A 25253-nucleotide genomic window follows, 5' to 3' on the forward strand; every position below is an offset into this window, starting at 1 on the left:
TAGAACCTCCAAATGACCAATAAATCAGCTGCAAAGGAGATGGACAGTCCTACACTTGGATTGTGCTGGCCAGGCCAGTGCTGCACTCAGGCAGGTGTAGCTCAGACTTGGCAGGTGAGTGCACTTCTGCTACCACATTAAGAGAAAAATTTAGGAATGCTCCATGTCTGTTTTAGTCCTCTGAACTAGAGCTCCAGCTTAGCCCTGGCCTGAGCATCAGCTACCACTAGAATTGTCAGAACTGCTGTTAAAACCGCACTTGGTTCCCAAAGCAATCCCAGACAACGCACCTGGGAAACTTGGCTCTCTGTGCTTGTCTTAAGGCATGATGAACTCTGGCTGCTCCTGAAGTTGGGAGATCCTGAATGCTGCTGATCTGTCATCTCCCGATCCTGAGCTGCAATGCTGACCTCTTGTGGAGGTGACATGTTTTGAAGGGCCAAGCCATTTTACTTCTAAAAGAATGAATTTGGATGTGTTACTGCTTGCTTTCCCTTTCTGAGTAGGGTGTGTTTGTGTCTGATCAAGTTCTCGCTTTGCTTTTTCAGCACTTGGCATCCGGAGACAGGCCCAGCCTTCAACACAACACTTTTGTCCTGAGCCCACAAGTCACTACACATGATCCTCCTCTAAAGTCAGCACTTGGAAGCAAACAAGCTGCTTCTGTAAATACTTCTCCTTCATTAAATTGGTTTTCAAACCTAACAAGTGGAAATGTGAATAAAGAAAACAAAGGTACGTGCAGAGCCAGTGAAGAGTAAACCCTTTGTGGCTGTTTGTCAGAAGAATATAGGTCAGACCCAGCAATATCTTGTGCTGAGAGTGAGGTCATCTGCCTGCTGGGATGGGTGTTCAGTGTCTGGGCTGCAGAACTGGCCGTGGCAGTGGCTTGGAGTGAAGCCTGGCAGAGTTAGCATATTCTGTTTCAAAAACTGGATTAAAATCCCATTGATGCAAGTATTCTTGAAAATTCAGTTTGAGAATATTTTTTGTTGTTGTTTTTTTGTGGGGTTGTTTTGGATTTTTGGATTTGGTTTTTTGTTTTAGAATGTGGGAGTTTAAAACCTTTGGTTTATTGAAGAAAGTTAAGTGAAAGAAATACTTTATCTGCGTGTGTTGGGAGGAGATCTATATATAATGTTTATGCATGTAGGAGGATCTTGTTTCGGAAAAAAAAATGCAAAGTATATGCTTCTCATGGTTTTCCTTTTTTCATTTCAGAGAAACTTCTACCAATTTCAAAGAATGAAAACAAACCTCTCCAGACACTCCCTAGCTTAGCCAAGCCAGCTACAGCCCTGCAGACATTCAACAGTGCAATATTAAGCCCTGTGAGCAACAACAACACAGGCTTCTTGCGGAATCTGTTGAACTCTTCTGCAGGAAAGGTACAGGAAAAATTCTGTCCTACAGGTTTGAGTTGTTTCCAGGCTTAGATTCTGTTCTAAACCTGGGAACAGCTGCCACAGGCAGTTTACTTACTTGTCACAGTAAGTAAAATTCTGTCCTTATTTGGGAAGGACTAATTCAGTTTTGATGTCTCAGCAAGTCTTGGTGAGGAACAGGGAACTGAGTGATAAAGCAGATTAACTTCCTTAGGTTAGAATCTGGCAGGTACATTGACTGGGATGTCTTTTAGACTTAAAAAAGAAGTACCAATGAACTTGCAGATGGAGGGAAGAACCTTCTGTGGTATCTTCCCCATACCTCATTTGTAGACTGGTTCACTTCAGATGTTTCTGGGCTTTGTCTGATCTTAGATGTGACTTGAAAGTGGTGGGGAAAAGTACTGGCTGTGAGAGTTCTTTGCTAAAACTGTAGTTTTGCTCTTTGATACAAAGCAAGTGCTGTTCCCTGCTGCATGTCCTGGGTCTCTGCAGTGTTGCTGAGGTGTAAACCAGAACAGAACTTGTTGTGCCAGAATTCTGTAGACAAAGTATCAGAAATGGCAGTGGCATTTAATCGTGGTGCATTTCTAGACAGCAAAGTTCTGCAGTTGTTTGTATGATTGTAATCTCAAGTGAAAAATTTTAGAAGTGGCAAATACTTTCTTTAAAGCCTGCAGGACAAGGCAACAGAAAAGAGCACTCATTTTTTGTTCTTTCTTTTTTTTAATCAGACAGACAATGGACTGAAGAGTACACCCAAAATCCTTGATGACATTTTTGCTTCCCTGGTGCAAAATAGAGCCATTACAGACTTGCCTAAGAAACCTCAAGGACTGACCATAAAGCCCACGATAATGGGCTTTGACACGCCCCACTACTGGTTATGTGATAACCGCCTGTTGTGTCTTCAGGATCCCAACAATGAAAGCAATTGGAATGTCTTCAGGGAGTGCTGGAAGCAGGGACAGGTATTTTCATTTTCCTGCTTTTTCCATTTGCAATTCATGTGCTTTGTCCTGTCATTGAAGCACAGGTACAGCCACTGTAGTGATAAGCAACACTCAACCTTCATCAAATGACATTAACACTGTTACACATCCTTATCTAAGGATCTGTTTTACTGTTTAAATCAGTTTCTAAACACAGTGCTGAAATTATGGCTCTGTATAAAAAGCTGCCTCAGTTTGAAACAAGGAATGCTCAGATGCATGGTAAGGCAGAATTCTGGTAGGACAGGCTGAGCATTTAGTTTGCAAAATGCCTGCATTCAAATGCTCAGTGTATTTTATGTATGACTCTGTTGTAGTTAGAATTTTTGGTGTTTGATAATTCTTCAGAATATATTCTTTCTTCCTAGCCTGTAATGGTGTCAGGAGTGCATCACAAGTTAAATGCAGACCTCTGGAGACCAGAGTCCTTTAGGAAGGAATTTGGCCAACAGGAAGTAGATCTGGTTAACTGCAGGACCAATGAAATCATCACTGGAGCTACTGTAGGGGATTTCTGGGATGGTTTTGAAGATATTTCAAGTAAGTACTGTGCATCTTTGTTCCAATAGGTGATATTTAGCAGCAGTAGTTCTGCCCTAGCACAGACCTGTGATCCACAAGCAGTGTAAAGGATGTTCAGGCTTTCTCTTTGCCTTGGACAGTTTGGTGAGGATACATTGCTGACATTTTTACTTGTAGGATTGTGCACTGGATAGAAACCTTCATTCCTTCAGGAGTATGTTTGGCTGCCTTTAGTCTTTTGGGGAAGCATTCTGAGGAAACTTAAGATCTTCCTAGCAGCTAAGTTCACTTGTCAGCTTTTTTTTTTTTCCAGCTGAGTGAAACAGGTGAGAACATGTAGAGGTGGTGCTCACAAGTTAAATGGGTTCTGCTGTTTTAACTTGAAGGTGCTTTTTGGTCCTGAGGAACTGAAGTCATTTCTTATAAAAATAGATTTAGAAGAGGTGAGCTTGAGATTTTCCAGGACAATTAATACTTGCTATTGCATTTGGAGTTCTACTTTATCTGTTTATTACACGTTCTTATCTAAGGATCTGTTTTGCTGTTTCAAGTAGTTGTAAGCTGAGGGAATTTGGTACTTAGGGCAAGAAGAGTGGGAGGTGGAAGACTCACACCTTTCTCCTCTGTTACTTGATCTTTGAAGAAGTTTGGCTTCATCAGGTACACAAACCAGTTGCTGAGCTAAATTGTAGGAAGTGCTTGGGCAGGGAAACAGTAAAAGCTGCTTGTCTGTCTGACATCTCCTGTTGTAACATGTTTGTCATGACAGTGATACCCTACTCTGGTGTCAGATGAGCCTGTTTGTCTTTGGTTCTACATGAATAGTTGTGGAATGAACATGATTTTAAACTGAGATAAGGATTTCTTTATCTTGGTTCTTTGGATTCTGAGTTGTACAACTACTAAAAATGAAAACTTGCTAATACTTCACATTAGGTCGCCTGAGAACAGAAGAGGGTGAGCCAATGGTATTGAAGCTTAAGGACTGGCCTCCAGGAGAAGACTTCAGAGATATGATGCCCTCTCGGTATGAATTTCCAGAGGAAATGTTTTTGTGTGGTACACCCCCAAAATAGTGGAAAGTAGGAATACCTGTCACATTTTGATACCTGCTTCAGCTTTGAGCAGGAGTTGGTGACATGTGAACAGTTCTGTTTCTCAGAGATGCCTGACATAAATGGAAATCCTGCACAAGTTTCATGATAAATTTTTACGTAGTTCATTGTATTTGTTGCCAAGTAAAGTGAGTACCTAAATCTGCTCCTAAAAGCCTGGATCCCTTATAAATCTGAGTTCAGTTGAAGCTTACTTTTTGGCCAAACATTTTTAAGTATGTGGACTTAGGCTGTTTGATATTCCTTGACATGATTACACAAGGAAATAGCATTACCCCAGAGCAGTTAAATTTGTTGGTCTGCTATATTTGTGTGCTTTGTTTGTTCAGTTCCTTTTCATGGTGTCCAGCAAACCCCCTGAGGGAAGGAGTACACTTCCTTGACTGGAAAGAGCTTTTATTGCAGTCTGTTCTAGTCTGCTTTTGGTTTTATCAGTACCTAATGCTAAATTTTGCTGCATTACTTTAGGTTTGATGATTTGATGAAGAATATCCCATTGCCAGAATATACCAGGAGAGGTGGCAAGCTCAACCTTGCCTCTCGACTCCCCAACTATTTTGTGCGACCGGATTTGGGCCCCAAGATGTACAATGCATATGGTAAGGAGTTTTTCAGTCTAAAGGTCACGTTGACCACATGTTCCTGTTTAAATTTACTGTAGATTATGTGAATCCTTGCTGTTGTAGACAATTTGATCAATCCTGTGGATCAGAAAGCCTGACTTTGGCTCACCTATAGGTATCAATGATGTCCAGAGCATGATATGATTTATTTTATTAAATATCTTTTTGTCCAGGTGGTTTCAAGCCAATAGTAGTTATTCCCAGTCTCCCAATCAACTTGCTCCACAGCCTCTTTACTGTAGCTAGCAACATGTATTTGTTGTTTTGCTGCTTCTGGCTGTATTGCTTTTGTGGTTCTCCTTTTTGGGCTGTATCATTTACCTTTTATTCTCTCCTTGAGCAGTTTTTTTCCATGGCTGGTTCATCTGCTGTCACTCAAAAGACATTTAAAATTGGGCAGCATCATGGCCATTAAAGAGATCGTAGCTAGTAAATCCTTTAGCAGCTGCTGTTTAGAGTGAAAGAGAGACTGCTTCTGAAAGTGCTTTTTTCTAAATGGCTGTAGAAACTCTTTTCTAGCAGGTCTTGAACACGACTTCTATTTATCATACGGGCTAGCTAGAGATAACATTGGTCTGTACCAGCCTGTCAGCAGATCACTTGGGAAGCCACAAGATGGAGCAAGGTCCTGGATAGAAAGCATATTGCTGTTCTGGAAGCATTTGTTGGTAGAAGTAAAAGAGCTCTAATCTTTTCAGAAAGTGCTGCTGAGAGTGGTGTAACACTTCTTTGTCTTACCAATGGATCTGCTACTCCTTTTTTTTCCCCCCCCTTTGATTCCTTCCCCCAGGCTTAATAACACCAGAGGACAGGAAATACGGCACAACAAACCTCCACTTGGATGTGTCTGATGCAGCCAATGTCATGGTTTACGTGGGGATCCCCAAAGGCCAGGCTGATCAAGAAGAAGGTAAAATCTTTGTGGTGTCTGTGGGGATATTTCTGTGGCTGGAGGGCAGATCCTTTCGTGTAACTGCTCGTGTTGACTCCCCACAGAAGTGCTTAAGACCATACAGGATGGTGACTCTGATGAACTGACAATTAAGCGTTTCACTGAAAGCCGAGAAAAGCCTGGAGCTCTGTGGCACATTTATGCTGCCAAAGATACAGAGAAAATCCGGGAATTCCTTAAGAAGGTAAGATGTTAACCTTAAAAACTGGTCTTCAGGCTGTGTAGGCTTGCAAGTCTCTATCCTTAGGCTTTTCTCCTTCATATCCCAGTTATTCTGGAAACAAGTACTTGAGTTGTATCCAAGACAAAACTTGTCCAGAGCCATGAGTCTTGTAGGATCTGAAAAGGGTGGAGAGTTGAAGCTTGAAGTTACCTTGTATGTAGCTACTCCTCCTGCCCACTCTTCTCATAGATGAGTAATGTTACATAGTGAACAAGAAAATAGCTGGTTTAGATTTAAAGAAAAGCACAGTTTAATTTGGTCATTCTTAGAAGAATGTGAGATGTTCTTGGGAAATTCAGAGCAATACATGGTACATAAAGCTCTTCCTTGTTCTCTCTGTCTTACCTTTTTTTTCCCCATACCTTGATGATGTCTGAATTTAAGGAAAAGCATGAGGTATTTTGTCATGTTTTTATGGGAGGTAAGGGTTTAGTGCAGATGTGCAACTACATCCAAAAGGGCTTGTTTTAGTGTTTAAATTTACCTCAGGTAGCCCAGAGTTTTGTGGTCTTAATTGTGAAACTTCTTTGGTGCTCTGAAAATGGAAAGAGCCAATATGCTGATATGTGAAAGGATAAATGGGATGATCTGAACAACTGTTGGGCTGGTGAGGCTGATGGCTGTCCTGGTGGAAGCTGGGAGAGGCTGCAGCAGACTTATTTAATATTAACAAAGAACAAATCTTGCAGTTGATAAAACATGCTCCTGGGTTTGATAAGCATTAGCACTTGGAGTCTTGATGTCTGTGTCTCACACCTCAGTCCCTTGTGTCACACTTGCTGGCAGGTGTGGGCCTTTCAGCAGCTTTCAGTGGAGTAGAACCAAGCTGTTCATCTCCTCCTAAATGGGGTTTTGTGCTACAGTCCTGGGTGTAAATGGCTGCTGCAGCAAGCTGGATTTATACAGGAACTTCTTGCAGAAATTCTTTCCCCACAGCCCTCAAATTTCTGTCCTAAAGTGCTTGTTGTGCCTCCCAGTCTTGTTTCTCCTGAAAATCTGGTTTGCATTCTCTGGGTCAGTGAGCACGCACTGACTGACTGTGGCCTCAAGGCAGACAGGTGCTGAATTCCACACTTGGGTAGTGTCTTCCAGTTGTAGAGTCAGAGAATTTCAGAATGGCTGTGGTTGGAAGGGAGCTTCAATACCATCTCATTCCAATGCCCCTGCCATGGGCAGGGACACCTTCCCCTAGACCTCATTGCTGAGAGCCCCATCCAATGTAGCCTGGAATACTTCCAAGGGTGAGACAGCTACAGCTTCCCTGGGCACCCTGTGCCAGGGCCACACTGCCCTCACAGGAAAGAATTTCTTCCTAATTTCTTCTTTAATCTAAACCTACTCTCCTTCAGTTTAAAGCCATTTCCCCTTGTCCTGTCACTTCATGCCCCTCTACACAATCCCTCTCCCGCTTTAGTAGTGTCAGAACACTGGTTCCATGTGTGAGAGGGGTTCCCATGTGAACACGAGCTGCTTCACCCTTCTGTTCCTTGCCACTGTCAGTTGGGATTACTTGCACTTTCCATACCCACCCTTGCAATGTGTCTGTGAAGCCAGTGGGACCTGAGAAATGTTGAAACCTTGACAAAGGCCTGAGTAAGGATCCAGACTTTCATTATCTAACTTTCCTACCTGAACACATGGTGCAAGTCCCTCTGGCACAGGTTTGCATGGAATGCCACAGATAGAGCTTGACTGTCCAGTCAGACTGGTGTGTTAAAATGCCTGCTGTCTTGTGACTTTCCAGGTTGCAGAAGAACAAGGCCAAGAAAACCCTGTAGATCACGATCCCATTCATGATCAGAGTTGGTACCTGGACCGATCGCTGAGGAAACGCCTTCATCAGGAGTACGGAGTTCAAGGCTGGGCTATTGTACAGTTTCTAGGAGATGTAGTTTTCATCCCAGCAGGAGCTCCACACCAGGCAAGAACCAGGGACATGGGATGGCCTGACTGCTTGGGCAGCCCTTGGAGCAGATGGCTAATGCTTGTTTGTTCTCTCTAGGTTCATAATTTGTACAGTTGTATTAAAGTTGCAGAAGACTTTGTATCCCCAGAGCATGTCAAACACTGCTTCTGGCTCACTCAGGAATTTAGATATCTGTCACATACGCATACGAACCATGAAGATAAATTGCAGGTAACTTCCCAATGCTCAGTGCTCTTGATCCTTTACAAAAGCCCCACTAAAACACAACAGACAACCTTCACCAAACCCAGAAGGGCTGTGGCCATGCAACCCAGGTTGCTTTTGTGTTCAGATCAATGTTAATGCATTGGTTCTTGAAATTTCAGTAGTGTTTGAACTGGTAGGTTTTTAGTAGTTTTGAGAAATCCCTCTGAAGCTTCTCCTGAGATTCTTTTCAGATGCTTTCTTCTGCCATTTCTTTTGTTTCCCCACCAGCTGAGCAATGCTCTCCTCAGGCTACAGGGTTCACTTTATCTCCTGTTAGAATGTGAACCTTTTTTTCCCAAGTTTGTGATTTACCTGAAGGTTGGGCAGATGAGTGTGTCTGAACTGACCTGCACAGGGTGAGGGGAAGGAAGTGGGAAAGCTGGAAAATTATCTGTGCTGTTTGCTTGTAAAACCAAGCACCTTTTCCTTTGTTCCTGCAGGTGAAGAATGTCATATACCACGCTGTTAAAGATGCAGTTGGGATACTGAGAGCTAACGAATCCAGCCTTAGCAGACCGTGATGTAGAGCGCCTTAACCACACACTATGAAACAGAAGCGTTGGCAGCTGTTCTATCTACTCAGTCAGGACCTCTGTGGACTTTGAGATTATATGAATGTTACCTCATCTTCCTTTCAGCAGTACCAGAGGATCGTGGTACTATGTTCTGTGTATTCTTCCAATGTTTACAAACCTGATATGTATATGTAGTAATATGTATGGACTGTGGCATACTGTGAATGCTCAGTTGCAATAGAACTTTATACGGAGTTGCTCTCCAAACTGTACAAAATACCTCCTATAGAACTGTCGAGAACTATTCCAAATTACTCGTTTGAAAAATATTATTCAAGGCATTGTAAAGCTTCAATTTCCAAAATTTATTTTGGGGTGGGAGGAAGTATGAAATCACTCAGTTTAATAACCAATTTACATAAAGTTAAGAATGCAGTTCTGGAATTTCACATTAACATAGAACTAGCATTTAAAAGTAGCTTTAAGCTATTGTATAGTAACATAGAGATGGGAGTTAACCATCTTTAGGTAAATGTATTTAAATTTCTAAATGTTAAAAGAAACTTTTAATCAAATGTCTTCTGTTTGAAATTGCTCTTTAATTTGAACTGATGTTTGATTCTCTTGTTTTTAACACTGAATGGTTACATAAAAATTCCTCTATTTCAGATACTGTTCCTTGCCTGTCTTCTTCAGTTGACTGTTTAAAGTGTAATTAATTTGATGCAGTACTTTGAAATGCAAAGAAAATGGTGTATCATAAACTGTTCATACTATTTCTTAAAGTATTTGAAGGCTTAGGGTATGGAATACAGCAGCAGACCTGTCTATAGATATTTTTGGTTAACCTAAGCATGACTTAGCTGCCTGACTGCTGCTCCTGTGGTCTGTATCACATGAGCTTTGCAGCTTCAATCTGAAGTGGTACACACACAACTCAGGGTTATTTGGAGAAAGACTGAAAACATCGTAAAACTTAAAACGGGAAGAGTGGTCATGGGTGGAAAAGTGAATCTCTCATTTGATGAGATACCCCGAGATAAAATTAACCTTTCAGTTCCTTCCCAGCACTGAAAGGTGCAGGATGGCTGTTGGGAACAGCTGCACAGGAGCGGAAACCTTGGCAGCAAAGTCACTTTTCTGAGCTTTATGCAACAGAGGAACTGCAGCTCCCCCTCCCTGTAGTACCTCACCTGCTGTTTGTGATCAGCATTAGCTGTTGAGTCTGTCTGGGGTGACAGGATTCTTCTTCAGAGAAACTTCCTCTCATTGCTCCCTCAGGAGTGGGGACAGGCTGCAGTGATGTGCAGGGAGTAGGGGTCTTTCACTAGAGTTAAGTGGACTTACAGAAGGTTTGCCTACACAACAGCCCTTCACTGGGGTCAGTGAGAGCTCTCCTCCAACTTTACTTGCTGACACCTCTTGACAGTAAATAACTTGTTCTGGTCCCTTCAGCTGGCTTGATTTGGCATTTTGTGCTTGAACTTGTCAGGTATGCTTAAAAACACCACTTACCTGAACATTTTCCCTTGAACTATCAAATTGAAGTAGATGACATAAAGCAGGTTAATTGCTTTCCTTGGAGCCAGCTGGAGTACAGGTACCTCCCAGGGAGCTGAGTCACACTGATCTTACACACCCTGTGTGCACAAACATCTGAAAAGACCCATTGTTGAAGCTGCATTTTGAGCTCTTACCACTGTGCTGTTGTTCAGTCTGGGTTTATTGCAGCTCTCACCCTCTCCACTCTGCAGCTGCTTTTATTTCTATCTGTGCTTTCTGGATTTTTTTAAGACCACAAGAACCAAATTATCCCTCTTGCCTGTTTTTGTGTTGCATTTGGGGTGGAGATGGAACACTTGAATTGCACAGCCTCCCTGAGCATGAAGGTGAACAGTGCTTGGCCCCCCAGCCAGCTATCTGTGTACCTTGTGTGTTTTTCTACCCTTGCTGTTGGGATACAATTAGTTAGAGACTTTAAGATTGCTTTTGGTAAGTCTTCCTTAAAATTAAGAGCTCTGCCCTTTACCTGAGAGGTGCCTGTGGCAGTGACAGGTTTGGGTCAGAATTTTTTGCCTTTTGTGAGCTGTGACAGCTGTTTTCCCTGAAGCTTTTCCTTGGGAGGAGACACAGCTCTCTTTTGACCCTGAAATGTGCTATTGGAGCAGCAGTGAGGCCTTGGCATGGCCACAGGGTCTGGGGAAGCTTTGCCAACAGTCTGGTGAGTCAGGGCCACCCGTCCCACTGCTGCTCTTGCTGTGCCACAGCCTTGGCTAAGACAGGCTCTCCTGTGATCATACAGAGCTGGAACTGACTGAAAACTTCTCTTTAACTATGCAGTGAAGGCCCTAAATGTGCTAAAGAAAGGTGTTACAAAACCAAAAGGGAGGTGTTAGAGGTGGGTGTTGTTTGTGACAGAGGCCAAAGTGATGCAAACTAAACTGCTGCATGGCAGTGACTGTTAGAAGCAGCTTTAATAAAATTTGTAGTGATTCAGGAAAACACAGATCTGACAGTGCTGGAGGTTTTTGGTAGCAGATTAAACCAAAGTGCCTGTTAGGGAAAAATGCTGCTTGAAGATGAGAATATATTTCAGGACTTTGTATCTAAAAATACATAACATTACACCACCCTTGCCATATCACCACAGAAAACTGGAAGAGACTGCACTCCCCAAGACGTATATTACAGTAGTTTCTTGGAGAATAAAACCCTCAGGAAGAAAAAAAATATATATATATTACATAAGTGAGAATACAGTTAAGTTTTGCATTTTGAAGGTAGGACAGAATAAAATAAAGCCAACTGTACACATCCATGCTGGCCCTAACTCCGCAGGGTCGCCAACCGCGACTGCATCGCTTCGATGTCCTCCTCCTCGTCCACAGCAGCAGCAGCTGCTCCCATGGGCTCAGGCTCTGGCAGAGCATCTGTCACTTTACTGGGTGCTTTACCCAAGGCCCCTGCAACAACAAACAGGCTCGTTAGTGTGTCTTAGGTCTGCATTTAATAATTAGTGGATTTCAGGGACATCTAAAATAACCCAACCAGTCACTTCTCCTGGAGGTCACACCCCTGAGCTGTGACAGGGCCACCCCGGGGGCTGTTGGCAGCCCAGCAGCACAGACCTGCCAGCCCCTCTGAGCCTCTGCACTCCTTCCCTGCTGGGAGGAAGCTCCCCCCCAAGCCCTGCTGCTTGCCTTGGAGCTCCCACTGCCTGCCTGGGAGGAGGGGAGCTCCCAGGAAACAGGATGGAAAAAGCAAATTAGGATATGAGAAAGGAGAGGACAATGTGCCAGGTGCCGGGCACAAGGTGCCAGCAGGGCGGGAGCTGCACTTTCAGTGTGGTACAGCTGAATGCAGCCCTGGTATTGTTTTTGTCACACCACATCACAAGCAATCCAGGTGAAAGGAGCATTCTAAGCACTCTCCAAGTCAAATAAGTGAACCAGTAGATCATTACTTCATGAGCTGGAAGGCAGAAGTTGTGGTTTTGGTTTTAAGAGGGTTTTAGTGTTTGTTTTGGGCTTTTTCCCCCAAACAGGACACAGCATGTTACTGCCAGGACTCAAAACACAGCTTACGACTCAAGGCAGTGCAGCTGAGTTTATTTCTTGGCTTCATTAATAACAGTACCTAGTCAATCATGTAAGTTTCACTTTGTTTAGACGATTCACTGCACAGCCAAACACAGATCTGTTGGAGCCTCAATTACATAACTGCACAGACAGCAGCTGATGGATATTAGTTCTGCCTTGCTGAGCCCCACTGACCTTCTCAGCCAGTATTCCCTGAGAAACCAGTTTGTCAGAGCTCTCTGCCCATCACCAAAGGAAGAGATGCCACTGTGAGAGTGCAGTGCAGTCAGAAGAGATGAAGATTTCAGTTGCTGCATCTTGTTGAACAGAGCAGGGCTCTCAGCAGCACCCACAAACTCACCAGCTGTAATTTCAAAAAGGATTTTGTCAATTTCTGCCTCTGCTTCCTCTTCCATCTCCTCCTGATCCTCCAGGCCTTCAAAGGTGTCCTCCAGCATTTCCTCTATAATTCCAGCCTAGCAGAAAACAACAAGGCAGCCTGTGATGCCCTTGGAAACAGCAGAGTAAGAGGACACATTTCCCGCTTGGGAGATGAGGTTATGCCTATCCATAACAACCCCCTGCTCCAGCTTTCCCAATGGAGGCTGTTGCACAAGGGCAGCCAACAAACCCCCAGCAGTGTAAGGATGTATCTCTACAACTGGTGCCCTGGAAAAGCAGGAAGAAAACTGGGGATTAAAGGCACCTGTTCTCACTTTGAAAACCTCAAGTTATTTAAACTAAAAGAGGAGAGATTTAGGTTACATGTTAGGAAGAAATTCTTCCCTGTGAGGGTGGTGAGACACTGGAACAGGTTGCCCAGAGAAGCTGCGGATGCCCAATCCCTGGCAGTGTTGAAGTCGAGGTTGGATGGGGCTCTGAGTGACCTGGTCTAATGGAAGGTGTCCCTGTCCATGGCAGGGGGGCTGGAATTACATGATCTTTAAGATCCTTTCCAAGCCAAACCATTCTACAAATCCGTGGTTATTTATTATTGTTGCACATCTAAACCAAGAAGCCAGCCTGCTCCAAGCATGTGAAATACAAGTGTAAATTTCAGTCATGCAGCATGAATTGGGTAGCACACTGTAAAACTGCTCTTCGACACAGCTTGGGTTTTTTTCTGTCTGCATTTGAAAACATTCCTTTGCAGGCCCTGCAACCTAGATATGGCCAAACCATGCTGGTGCACAATAGAAAAATTATTTAGAAATAAACTTATTGGAACTAAACAGTCTAGAGTGGTCAGAAGGGAAAAAGCAAAACAACTTTAGTTGTTGAAAATGTAATGTTCATAACAGGAGACTTCGTATACTTTCAAATCAGAGCGCTCCCATCACATGGAGACACTGAGCTAGATGCTTCAAACCCAGTGACAGTGAGTTATATCTCAATTAGCCAGGAGTTTTGTGATTCTTTAAAAATTTTGTAAGGAACTATGTTTAATTAGTTAAGGAATGTTTGATTGTGTTATTTTGGCTGGTTTTGATTTAGATCTGTGTTGGCTCAGTGTCAATAGAAAACCCTGAGAAATTACCTCACTGCACATGCAGAAAGGAACTCCATGGACCCATACCCCTTAGAGAACTTAATATTGAAGAACAAAATTCAATAAAGAATTGTTTAATGGTTATTATGTAACTAGAGATGAATTAGATGTCATGGAACAAGTATGGTATCTTCAGAGAGTTAAGGAGTCAAAGCCCTACACACCCCAGAAAATTTGATTAATACACTGCAGGCGCAGTAAGGGAGCCACTTCATAGGCTTGTACACCCCAAAAAACTTAATCAATAGTAATTGTCTAACCAGGACAGCAGATTTAATAAACCACTGTTTAGCTGAATAAAACTTGGGTTATCCATTAAAGAAAGACAGATGAGATGTTCTGGTAGTAGTTAAAAGAAACAAAACACCTCTACTATGATGCAGTAAATTGGGCAGATTTTTCGAGTGTCTATAAAAAAATCTTGGATGTTATAGTGTATATAAATGCCTGAAAATTGTTGTTTCTTTGAATATGTCTGTGGCAAATAAATTCCCAATATGTTCCCAATTTTGACTCAAAATTGTTATTAAGAATGTTTGTCTAACAGCTTTTTGCTGTTAGGTTTAAAACTCTTTGTGTCACCAGTATCAGACTGGCCACAGAGTCGTGGAATGTCCTGAGGTCACACAAGCCCTCTGACAAAGAGGCCACCCAAGCGATTGCACAGCTCAGTAACAACCACATCATGTTCACCCAGGTCTGATTTATGTGCCAGATCTTACCTTCATCATCTCTTTGGACAAGTCCCTCATCGTTGCTTGGATTTCTGGGATTTTTACTAGATTTTGCATAGCTTTCATGACTTCTGTGCTCTTCTGCAATGAACCTGCTACTCTGAGGACAGCTGTGAAGGAGAGGCACAGAACAGCTTGAACAATCCATGCACTGCTGAAAGCAGAGAAATTATATCCTCCCTACATGCAAATTTGTTTACATTTAGACAATCCAATTTTAAAAAGAAATGGGGATTCCACTTATTCATTCCTGACTAAATTCCTGGGAAAGCCCAACTTGTACCCATGTTCAAAAAGCCACAGTTATAGCAAAGCTACGGGTCCTGCACAATGAGCAACCCAGGTGGTCTGCAGAGAGATTTCAACCACCTGCACCCAGTTCATTGAAGACAGGGACAGAGAGGCCTGAGTTGCTCCTGCCTGGCCCCTCAGCAGCCAGAAGTGTTGCTGGGGGTTTCAGCAGCAGAGCTGCAGTGAGTGCTGAAACCAGGGACCTCCTGCCTGACACCGGGAACTGGAAGCTAACCCTGGCAGAAGTTCTGCTGCAACAGCTTCACAGCAAAGAGTAAGCTATAACATTAATACTGAAAAAGATAAGCTGAAAATAAGCTTGTTTAAACTGAATTTAACAATACTCTTTCCAGAGGCTATTCTCATAATGTAACTTATAAGCTCTCCTCATATGTATCAATATACCAAGATCAAAAAGCAGTAATTAAGGGTACTGTGAAGTTTTTTAAATTCTGCCATCTAACTTTGCAGTTTCCTGGACATGGAGAACTTACCTGTTTGTATATAAAATGGTCACTCCTTAACGAAGCAAAATGAAGGTACAGCACATATTATTTTTCACTTCAGTAATTTCTTTTAAGAGCCTTACACTTTTAACAAACTAACAGAAACCTTGCCTTGAGTGGTCATTTCTCAGGTTACTACAGACCCCAGACTGAATTCTAGGTTCCTTAATGTTTCCTATCTACGTGTATCATAACATTCCCAGGAAGATGAAGATGCTGGCAGTGGTAATAAGGAGGAGGCTGTTTTGAGTTTTTCCTTTTAAGGGACACCTCAAGCTGCAAGGATAGTCCTACTTCCCTTTCCATGGGGAACCACATTTGAACTGTGACAAAATTACACTTGAAGTTCACAATGTGACTCCTGATTTATCATTCATCCAGTGTCAAAATCTACTTGGATTATGCTGGGGTGGGGGAAATGCTTTGACATTTCAGCAGCATGTTGACCTCCACTAAGTCTTCTCCTGTCTTTAAAGCTTTCAGTTGTGCCTGTTATTGGCTGGAATGTTTCCAGCTATGGAAAACACTGCAGGAAGTCTATTACAACAGATTTCTGATGTGGATAAGGAGTGAGGGAAATATGCTGGTTCTGGAGGAACACAAAGGACCAAGGAGGGTTTACAGAACATGGGTGTTAAGCCAAGGCTCAAAAGGATTCATCCACACCAAGAGAATCAAACACTACTCCCCCACCCCCATGTAGGTATTGGTAAATGCCCCCAGACTCTTGCTAGAGAAACAACCATCTACAAGGTGAAGGGAATTCTACTCCTGTGACAGATCCTGTCAAAATCAGTGACACAGGCTCCAAAAGGATACAGAGATATTAGGAATGCATTCAAACTGTTTAGGAATGCACACTAAGAACGTGTTCCAAACTGCTGTGAGTTCAGTTTCAGAGCATGTGATTCTCACATCACTGCAACCCTCAGGCTCTGAGGAGAGGTGTTAGATCATCTGCTGAGCAGCTCGTCAAACAGGGAACCAGCAAGGATGCAGGCAACAATGAGGGGCAGGAACCCCAAGAAACTAAAACTGGGAGCTCCCAGACTACTTCAGAGCCCAGGGTGGGACACCCATCCAGAGAGGGCAGTGGGCAAACAGCCTCACAACATCCCGCAGACTGAGGGGGGTTATTGCCTACAGGGATACATGCTCTTTTCCCTTACAGGGATGTAAGGGGAAAGAGCATGTTTGGACACAGTGAAAACTTATGATAGATCTTTTAGGTGGATTACAGGATTTAATAATTCAATTTTAGGGGAAAACTAACTGAATTTTAGGGGAATGACCAAAGGTAGTTTGGGGAAGGATCGAAGTAGATCAGGGAATACACAAACCTCAGGGGGCTGCAGGACCAGGTACCAGCACCTCAGTCAGAGCAAATCTGGGGCCAGGTTTCAGATATCTGGCCATCTTAAACAAGGCATCTGAGAGCAGCTCGTGGAACAACCCATGTACTGTGTACATATGTGTTCTACCAGTGCACCTCAGTCCTCATCAGCTGAAGACGAAGAGCAGGATGGAGCTGCTCATGTGTCTGTGAAAGCTGTGCGTGTTTATGGGGTGGTGGCAAAGGCTCTGCTCTGAGATTGTGGGTGCATGTGCCTGCTGGGATTAGGGGGTAGAACTGCAGCAGCCTCACAGCTCTGGGCTTGCTATGGGAGGATCTTCCCAGGTTCCTGAAGCCCACTGGAATCAGCTGCCTTTCACAAGAGCACAGCTGCTTCCACATTCAAGCTCTGCCTGCATTTGACTTTGGTTCTGGACAAGGAAACCTCAGATCTCACCTCTACTGTCAGAGCAGTCATTGTGCTTGGGCTCAGAATTTGTTCTTACCAAGCTGGTTCTTCATCCCCATGAGAACAGAGTTCATGTGAGCTTTGGATGCATAGAGTTTGCTTACGGCCCTCCGAGAGCGGATCAGCTCCTTTGCCAAGATCACACACACATCTCTCTGATTCTTTTTGGCAGCATCCTTTATTGACCTCTTCACCTTCTCCTCTTCCCTCTGGATATCTGGAGTACAGAAAAACACAGCAAATAGTGATGAACTCCCAAGAATATGGAAGAGAAATTAGTCATTTGTTGGGGTATGTTTCCAATGCAAAGAATTGTTTCTGCTTGATTTCAGTTTCCCTCTGTTACTCACAGACCTTGTTCTAGGCTGATTTACATGTCAGTTGAATAATTCAGCTAAATCTTAATAGGAAAATTCTCATTACTGAACATCCAGCTCTGTAATTGCCTTTGCAGCCAAGAGTACTCTAAAGGACTGTCTGAGAATGTCCACGATGCTGAGCTAAGAACAAAGCACTCTGAGAGGATGATTTGATTTACAACTTCAAAATAACTTCCTATTAAACTGGCCTGATATAAATATATATATACAAAATATACATTCAATTTAAAACATCCTGTTCAAACTCTCCTGGCATCCAGCTTTATTCAATAGTTGTTTTTTAAGAGTGTGCTGAAGCAGGAATACTGAACTAAGCATGAGCACCGAAGAGTTGGTTGGATTTGAAATATTAAACACTAAATAGGCCTCCTTAAATACCATTGGTTTCTCCAGCAAATCTGATGAGATTGTTCACAGTTCTGCGCTGCCAGGTAACACTGGCTGTGAACAGCAGGAGCCAGGTACTCCAAAAAGCCCAGAGCAAAAACAGCAAGAATAAGCAGGGACAATATCAACCTCCTTCCTTTTCCAGACTCAGCAATACATCAACCACTGACGAAATGTGGATCTAAGAGTCCATAAGAAAAATGATCCTAAAGTAAATAAAGAATTCAGATAATAAGGATTAGCCTCACCTTCCTGCAAAGAGTTGATTGAAATGACCACAAGAACAATTATTTCAAGGAAAGCCTCAGTTCAAATTTAGTTTTGAGTCTTCTTGATTTATGCCAGACGAAGTTACACATTGGAAGAATAAGAAGTTGCCCTTTTATAAAAACAAAGGCATCAACACACACTTGCTGGCACAGGCTGACTTGGAGACTTCAACACAGCTTCTCAAGTGGGAGTTAATGAACTCTGTACTCAAGACCAGTTATTCTCTCACTATCATTCACTGGGGTCTTTACCTCAAAGGACTAGCAGAAAGCTGTCGGATCATAATCAGAAAAACATACCCTTGCTGCTTTCCCACTATTATTTTCAGAAATACCACGAACTTGAAGACATTTGTATGTCAGACACGGGACTGAGCCAAGTCCCAGCATATCAAAGCAGGTAAGAAAGAGTTGAAGTGCTCCAGCAGGAAACAGAAAGCACCAGAAGAACTCCAGCAGCAGTGAGGAATTACAGCATTCACTTTGTCAGGCTGAAAACAACCACAAGTATTGTGTTGCTACACTCAGTCTAGTGTAGGGCAGCCTGTACTCGAGTGAACGCTTTTGCTGGCATGACCAACTGCTGAGTATGAGATCAGCGGCACAAGTATGAAAGAACAGCCAACTCCATCTCTGGAGGTCAGTGCCAGCTACACTCCTCAAGGAAGCCAAAGTCACTTCCCCAGTCTCTCTGCAGCACTACCAAGCACAAGAGGCACAAAGCAGCCCAAGCACATGTGAGAGGGACTTGAAAGCTCAGCAAAACACAAAGTTACTGTATTACTCCAACTCTATCAACTCAAAAAATTTAATTCTGAACTAACAAGGATACCTTTCATTTCTCCAAACCTTCCAAGCCCTGAAAAACAACCTACCCCAAAGAGAAATCACTAGAGCAGCAAGAGTCCAACAACAGATGGTTTCAAACTGCGTTGCTATTTTAGTAACTGCACTGACCGGGCAAGCCAAGTGTTCCAGTGATCCAAGCCCACTCAGTTCATCCCAGGTGGATCTAGCATTGCCTTGTCCAAACACATCTAGCACAGCCTTCCCCAAGGAAACTAAGGCAGGTTCCAGCTTAGCATCCTTAGAGATTGCAGGGATTTCCTGTGTAAGGCTCAGCTGAAAGGAGAAAGCACAGCAGAACCCAACTACAGCAAGTAATTTTTGAGAAAACCTTCAGTGGTACATGGCTGTTATCCTTCAGGAGCAGCCTGCTAGCCTGGGAAGTGTCCAGCAGAACCACGTACTTCCATAGGTGACACTTGGTAAAATGTGAAATCCTGGCACAAAGATATTCTGTAGTTTATTTTAAGGGGAATTATCAGAATACCAGATGGTTGGTGGTTAGTGCTGAACTGTATTTCTTTGAATGTAGGACTCTGAAATACAGACATGCTTAGAGCTGCTAAAATAATTAGATTTGCATCCACATCAAAATATCACACTACCAGGTAACCTAGTATCTGTATAGGCCATTAAAAGTACTATGGCATGTAAAAAGTTAACAGAAACCCGAAATTTCAAGAAACATCACTAGTGAACATGTGGGTATTTTGTTCCTGTGGAAGATGCAGCCTCTAAAACACATTTTGCTAGTAAGATCAGAGTTGCAGTTCCTCTGTGCCTGATACAGCCGCACAAAGTGCCCTGGAGAAAGCAAAAGAATTCACATTCCTGTACATCGGTTTTCCTGGGAAAGACAAACTCGGTTCCTCATATTAGAGACAAGGACAGACCTTGTACTGCACAAGCAACCTTCTCCAACCAAATCACACGAGTCTATGGGAGGGAGAAGACACAAACCCTGTCAGGTTACTCCAGAGGCACAGGGCTGAGGAGGAATAGGGGAGGGAGGACAAAACAGGCATGTGCCTAGTAACCAGATGCTGACACAAAATACCATTCACCAGCACATCCCATGGACAAATCCCAGGGACAGGGTAGAAGACAAAGAAGGGGAAAACAAAACCTAGACCCAAACCTATTTTCAGGCTCAGGGATGGCAGGCAGAAGAAATTCTGCACTAACAGCAGTGCAATAAAAAGGAACTCCTCTGCTTTTCAAAACACATTCAGCAGTGTAATGCTCATCATTTAATAGCAGAACACCCACCTGCTGTGAAAATACTTCTTTTTTTCCCCTTTCTCTCTTCTGTTTGTAATTTTCCCAAGCTGACAGCAAGTTACTTTTGCTTGGGTTGTGCACTTTCACACCAGTACATACCAGTGGAACTTCCTACATGTGGAATTATATACCACACTGATACTACTTATTAAATCAATGTGGGTGAAATTCTGGATAATAAGTCTAATACATGTTATCCAAAGGGATTTAAGAGCATTATGTCTTACTGGGAGCATGAAATATTCATATTCTTTTGAAAATTTTACTTGGATAACTCCACAGCGGCATCATTTTGTAGCACAGACTAAGTCTGGCCCCAGGATCACATTCATCTTCCTTTATTCCAAACGCGATAGACTACCCCAGGTTATTAAATTTCACAGCCTACCTCAATTAAAGCAAAAAAACCTTGAAGGCAGACAGGGAGAGTCAAAAAAAAAAACGAGACACAAGTACAAACCTCTGATCTGTCTATCAATCACTCTCATTTCTTTCCTTATCTTCAAGGACCATTCATTGACCTTAAAAAGAGAAAGAGAGAGTTACTTGAAATTCCATCTTTAAAACTATGCTTTTATATTTGCATGTAACTTAAACATTCAGTATCAAAGCAGCACTTCAAAATGCACAAGCTTTAACTTATGAGTGATGTTAAAATACTTCATTATTCAAATAATAAAACCCCAAAACATTGCAGAGATACCACCAGTTACTGCACTGCTTTTAATGCTCAGACAAGCAGTTAAGGAGGACCTTTACAGATCCCTTCCAACCGAAACTCTTCAATGATTCCATGATGTGATTTGTGAGTCAGACGCTCAGTGCCTGGCTAACTTCCCACATCACAGCCATGTCACTGTACAGAGTGAACTTGCCACAGGGAATTTCAGCAGAAGCGACAGACTTTGACACAGGATGACAACACCAAGAATGCTACTGCCCATTTCAGTCAGGAGGATCCCCAGGAGGTCTCCAAACCAACCCTTACTCAAAGCAGGATCAAGTTCAGACTTCAGACAGGTTGTTCAGGGCCTCATCCACTGAGTTTTGATACTGTTTGAGGGCAGAGACTTCACAGCCACTCTGAGCATCTGCACTTAAATTACTCCTGTGAGGAAGACCTTTCCTCACAGAATCCTGGAACAGTTTGGGTTGGAAGGGACCTTAAAGACCATCTATGTCCTGCTGTTGGTGGGGCCACCTTCCACTAAACCAGATTGCTCAGAGCTCCATCCAATCTGGCCTTTCATGTCCAATTCAAAACTCTCCTCTGGCCAGCTGTGGCTGTAGCACCTCTCCTATCACTGAAGACACCTCAAAAAAACCCCTTCTCTTCTCCAAGCCAAAATGAGCCCAGTTCCCTAAGCGACTCCTCCTGCATCAAGGGCTCCAGCCCTCCACCATCCTGATGGCCCTCTGCCACACTTCCCCAGTTTGCTGAGATCCTTCCTGAACTGGGTGCCCACACTGGGACACTGTTCTGCAGATGTGGCCTCTTTAATGCTGTGTAGCACAGTGACTGAATGCTCAACACTGTGACTACAGCTTCCTAACACAGCCCCATTTACCTTCATTGCTGCAAAGGTGCACTGGGAACTCATGTTTATTATCCATGGGAAACCAGATCCTTTCCTGCAGAGCTGGTGCCCAGCCAGCCCCAGGCTGCACATCCCTGCGTGCAGGGATGGCTGTCTCACCTGCACAGTCTTGCATTGCTCAACATCATGAGGTTCCTGCTACGTTCCTCACACTTGCTCAGGTCCCTCTGCCCTCCAGCTTCCCTTCCCCTGCCTTTGGTGGGGTTCAAACACAGCCACTCCTGTGACAGCTCCCTCCTGGCACTTGCCAAGATCTCTCTGCTCCAGATCGTCTGGCTCACCCAAGAGGTGGGGAGCTCCACTTGCCCTGATGTAGTGGTTCGGTTCAAAACATCCATTACTTACTTATTTTCCTTCTGTGAGATAAGAATTAGGAGAAAGCAAAGCAGGCACAAAACTTAAAAGAATATAAAGAAGTTTATTAACAGACCTAAAAGACCACCCCTCTAGGGAAGCAGAGTGAAGAGAACTTGTGCACTGAAAACTTGTAAAGCAAGTTCTCTTCAGTGCACAAGCCCAGCAGAGCAACACATTTAGACTTTTACCAGTCTCAAAGGACATTCTCTTGGTCATGGAGAACAAGACCACGTTTTGACTGCAGACAACAGCCACCATTTGAGGTGCCCAAGCACAAAATCCGCTTAAAAACCCCCACAAACAACCCAAAGCCCTGCATTGGTGCAGAAGTTTCTAACAGGTTTCAGAAAGCTCCTGTACCTTTAGTTAAATCCTGGTTTTACAGGGAAAAAAAACCCAAACCCTTGCAGGACTGACTGCAGCCTCCCCTCTTGTTCTTCAGAGTGGAGGAAATATTGTCCTGGAGGGTCATTCCTCACCCTGACAGAAAGCTAAGAAGGTTCCTTTTTTGAGTATGGGCTACATGAGAGGGGAAAAAAAGCAGGGGGAAGAGACTGAAGTAAAGCATGAAAGAGCTCTGGCTGGCCAACTGTCCTGTCTCAGACGCAACAGCTACCAGAGATTTGCTCTACAACTTGTATTCTAGAACAAATGAACATACAACAAGCCTTCACATACAAGCACAATCAGCAACTGTCAAATGAACCACAGCAGGATTTCCAGCTTCTGTCTCTGGGATGCACAACCCAGCACAAAGACACCATTAAATCAAGACTGGTTGTGTGCTGTCATCAATCCCTGCCAACTCTGATAGCTGAAAACTCTCACAGCTCATCCCTAGCATTGACAGGAATCAGCTGCTTGACACACCAGTCCTAAAGGCAGAGCTGGGTGCTTACACCTTCCCTGGTGTTCCCAACTCATCTCCTGTTTTGTGTAAGAGGAGGAGGAAATCCCATTGTCTCTCATCCAGGCTACTCCATGCTCCCAGCTACATGAGACAGCAATTTGTTGAGCTGCAAAGAAGCCACACTGCCCATCTCACACAGGACACAGGGACATGGATACAAACCATGGCACAAGGCAGCAGTGCTGGGAACAGGAGTATGTGGTCCAGCTGAGCAAAGACAATTACCCTGAGCACAACTCCACGCTGATGAAGCTATTCTGCTTTCACCCCTGATCTAAACAAAACCATCACTCTCACAGCACTGCATCACATCAGAGTCAGCCAGCAAAGCACTCGGCTGAAAAGAGCCAACTCAGACTACACTGGAGGAAAACCCACTTTTTAAGTTCAAACGATCCAGACATGGCATTAAAAGTATAATAAATCCCCAGTTTTAGACAGACTGGAATGCATCACCAGCTCTTCACAAGGACTGAAGATGTTTGCCTTATATTGATCATAAATAAATTATCTCACATCAGCAGAGTGGGCAGACAAATGAACCGAGGGCAAAACATTGCCATCACAAAATCTCGACCTCTCCCCATCATTATCCACGTTCTGCAGTGCTTGGATGGCTCCCTCCAGCCCTGCTCAGGGACTGTATCTTGTGCACAGCTGCTGGCAGACACAAGATAAGTGGTGCTGTTTCCCCATCAGTTAGGAACTACTTTTTCTTTCTTCTAAAGCTGCAGTTAGGTACAGGAGGAAAGGAATTTTTTACTATTAATGGGTTTCTCAATATCACTGTTGTGGCCTGAGAAGTCACCATGCCAGCCTGCAGCCCTCAGAGACTCACGTCACTTCTCCCAACACCTGTTCCATAGAGCCTGGGCAGGGTTTTCTGCAAAGAATCACAGAATCCCTGGGTTAGGAAGGGATCTCTGGAGATCATCCAGTCCAAACCCCTGCCAAGGCAGGGTCACCCAGAGCAGGTGACACAGGAACGTGTCCAGGTGTGTTTGGAATGTCCCCAGAGAGGAAGACTCCACAACCTCCCTAGGCAGCTATTCCAGGGCTCTGCCACTCTCAGCATGAAGAAGTTCTTCCTCATGTAGAGGTGGAAATTATTGTGGTTTAGTTTATGGCCCTTGCTCCTTGTCCTGTTGCTGTGCACCACGAAAAAGAAGGTTCAAGGTGGATGGCACCATCTTCCAAGAGCTCCAAGATGACCAACAGGCACTGTGCTACTGGAAAACATGACAAGTTCACCAGGGAAGGCAAAAGAGCAGCCCTCAGACACGAGGCAGGAACGCCTCAGTGCAGCACGACCACATGTGTGGGTTACACAGCTGTCTGATGTGTTACCCCAGCCCTGAGAGCAGCAGTCCCCAATCCCAGCTCTCCCTGTGGTCTCCTGTACCACACTCAGGAACACAGGAGACTGACCCAGCCCACAGAATGCTCAGACACAGGCAGAGCAGGAAAGGAAAGGACACTCCCAAAGGCACATTCCTCATCTGATTCTCTCACCTGACAAGAAACAACCGCAACCTACTCCCCTCAGACTCAGCTGCTACAAAGCACCAGGGGACACCTGTGAACATCCACAGCTTGTCTAAGCCTTCAACTTCTGTGCCTGTCATCCTTCTTCCTGCTGCTTTTCCAGTACCTCTAATGTACTTGATCTTCCTCTCCCCAAAGAGCAGACTTTTTCACTAACACATTAGTAGCTACTTATGAAAGGCAAAAGTGAAATTCACCAGTGTCTTCATTATTTCATTTCACTGTGACATCAGAAAGCTGTTCGTGGAAACACACAGTTTGTCTACAGACTCACCTTCCCCTTCCAAGTCCCAATATTTCAGCTACTATTTCCTAATTTTAAGGCTATATCTGCAAGAGGAGCTAGAATCATAGAATATTAAGGGGTTGGAAGGGACTTTAAAGACCATATAGCTCCAACCTGGGCAAGGACACCTTCCACTAGACCAGGCTGCTCGACGTCTTATCCAACCTGGCCTTGAACACTTCCAGGGATGGGGCAGCCACAGCTTCTCTGGGCAACCTGTTCCAGTGTCTCACCGCCCTCACAGGGAAAAATTTCTTCTCAGTATCTAACCTAAACTTCCCCTCTATCAACTTGCACCCATTCCCCCTTGTCCCGTCACTCCAGTTCCTGACAAAGAGCCCCTCTCCGGCTTCCCTGTAGGCCCCTTCAGATACTGGACGGTGTTGTGAGGTCTCCACACGCCCGGTTCCGGGCCGGGTGTAGCCAGGGCCGGT

At 43.9% G+C, this 25253-nt stretch overlaps 2 protein-coding genes across 2 annotated transcripts in view; one reads left to right on the top strand and one right to left on the bottom strand.

Annotated features, from left to right (window-relative positions):
* The window catches only part of KDM3A (lysine demethylase 3A), a 30046-nt gene extending 20876 nt beyond the window's left edge, over positions 1-9170 (top strand). The window contains 11 exon segments of the mRNA XM_008628682.2: positions 549-735; positions 1222-1388; positions 2120-2356; positions 2746-2917; positions 3836-3926; positions 4483-4613; positions 5428-5547; positions 5634-5773; positions 7557-7733; positions 7815-7949; positions 8426-9170. Coding sequence (XP_008626904.1) covers positions 549-735; positions 1222-1388; positions 2120-2356; positions 2746-2917; positions 3836-3926; positions 4483-4613; positions 5428-5547; positions 5634-5773; positions 7557-7733; positions 7815-7949; positions 8426-8506 — 1638 coding nt within the window. The 3' untranslated portion in view covers positions 8507-9170.
* Positions 9171-10949: 1779 nt separating this feature from the next.
* The window catches only part of LOC103611200 (E3 ubiquitin-protein ligase RNF103), a 33812-nt gene continuing 19508 nt past the window's right edge, over positions 10950-25253 (bottom strand). The window contains exons 3-7 of the mRNA XM_017727783.1: positions 20584-20644; positions 16998-17177; positions 14350-14471; positions 12440-12554; positions 10950-11463 (exon numbers count right to left, since the gene is read on the bottom strand). Coding sequence (XP_017583272.1) covers positions 11327-11463; positions 12440-12554; positions 14350-14471; positions 16998-17177; positions 20584-20644 — 615 coding nt within the window. The 3' untranslated portion in view covers positions 10950-11326. The remainder of the gene's footprint in view (positions 11464-12439; positions 12555-14349; positions 14472-16997; positions 17178-20583; positions 20645-25253) is intronic.

This window comes from Corvus brachyrhynchos, unplaced genomic scaffold (genome assembly GCF_000691975.1).
Source record: "Corvus brachyrhynchos isolate BGI_N302 unplaced genomic scaffold, ASM69197v1 scaffold80, whole genome shotgun sequence".
Taxonomy (NCBI): Eukaryota; Metazoa; Chordata; class Aves; order Passeriformes; family Corvidae; genus Corvus; species Corvus brachyrhynchos.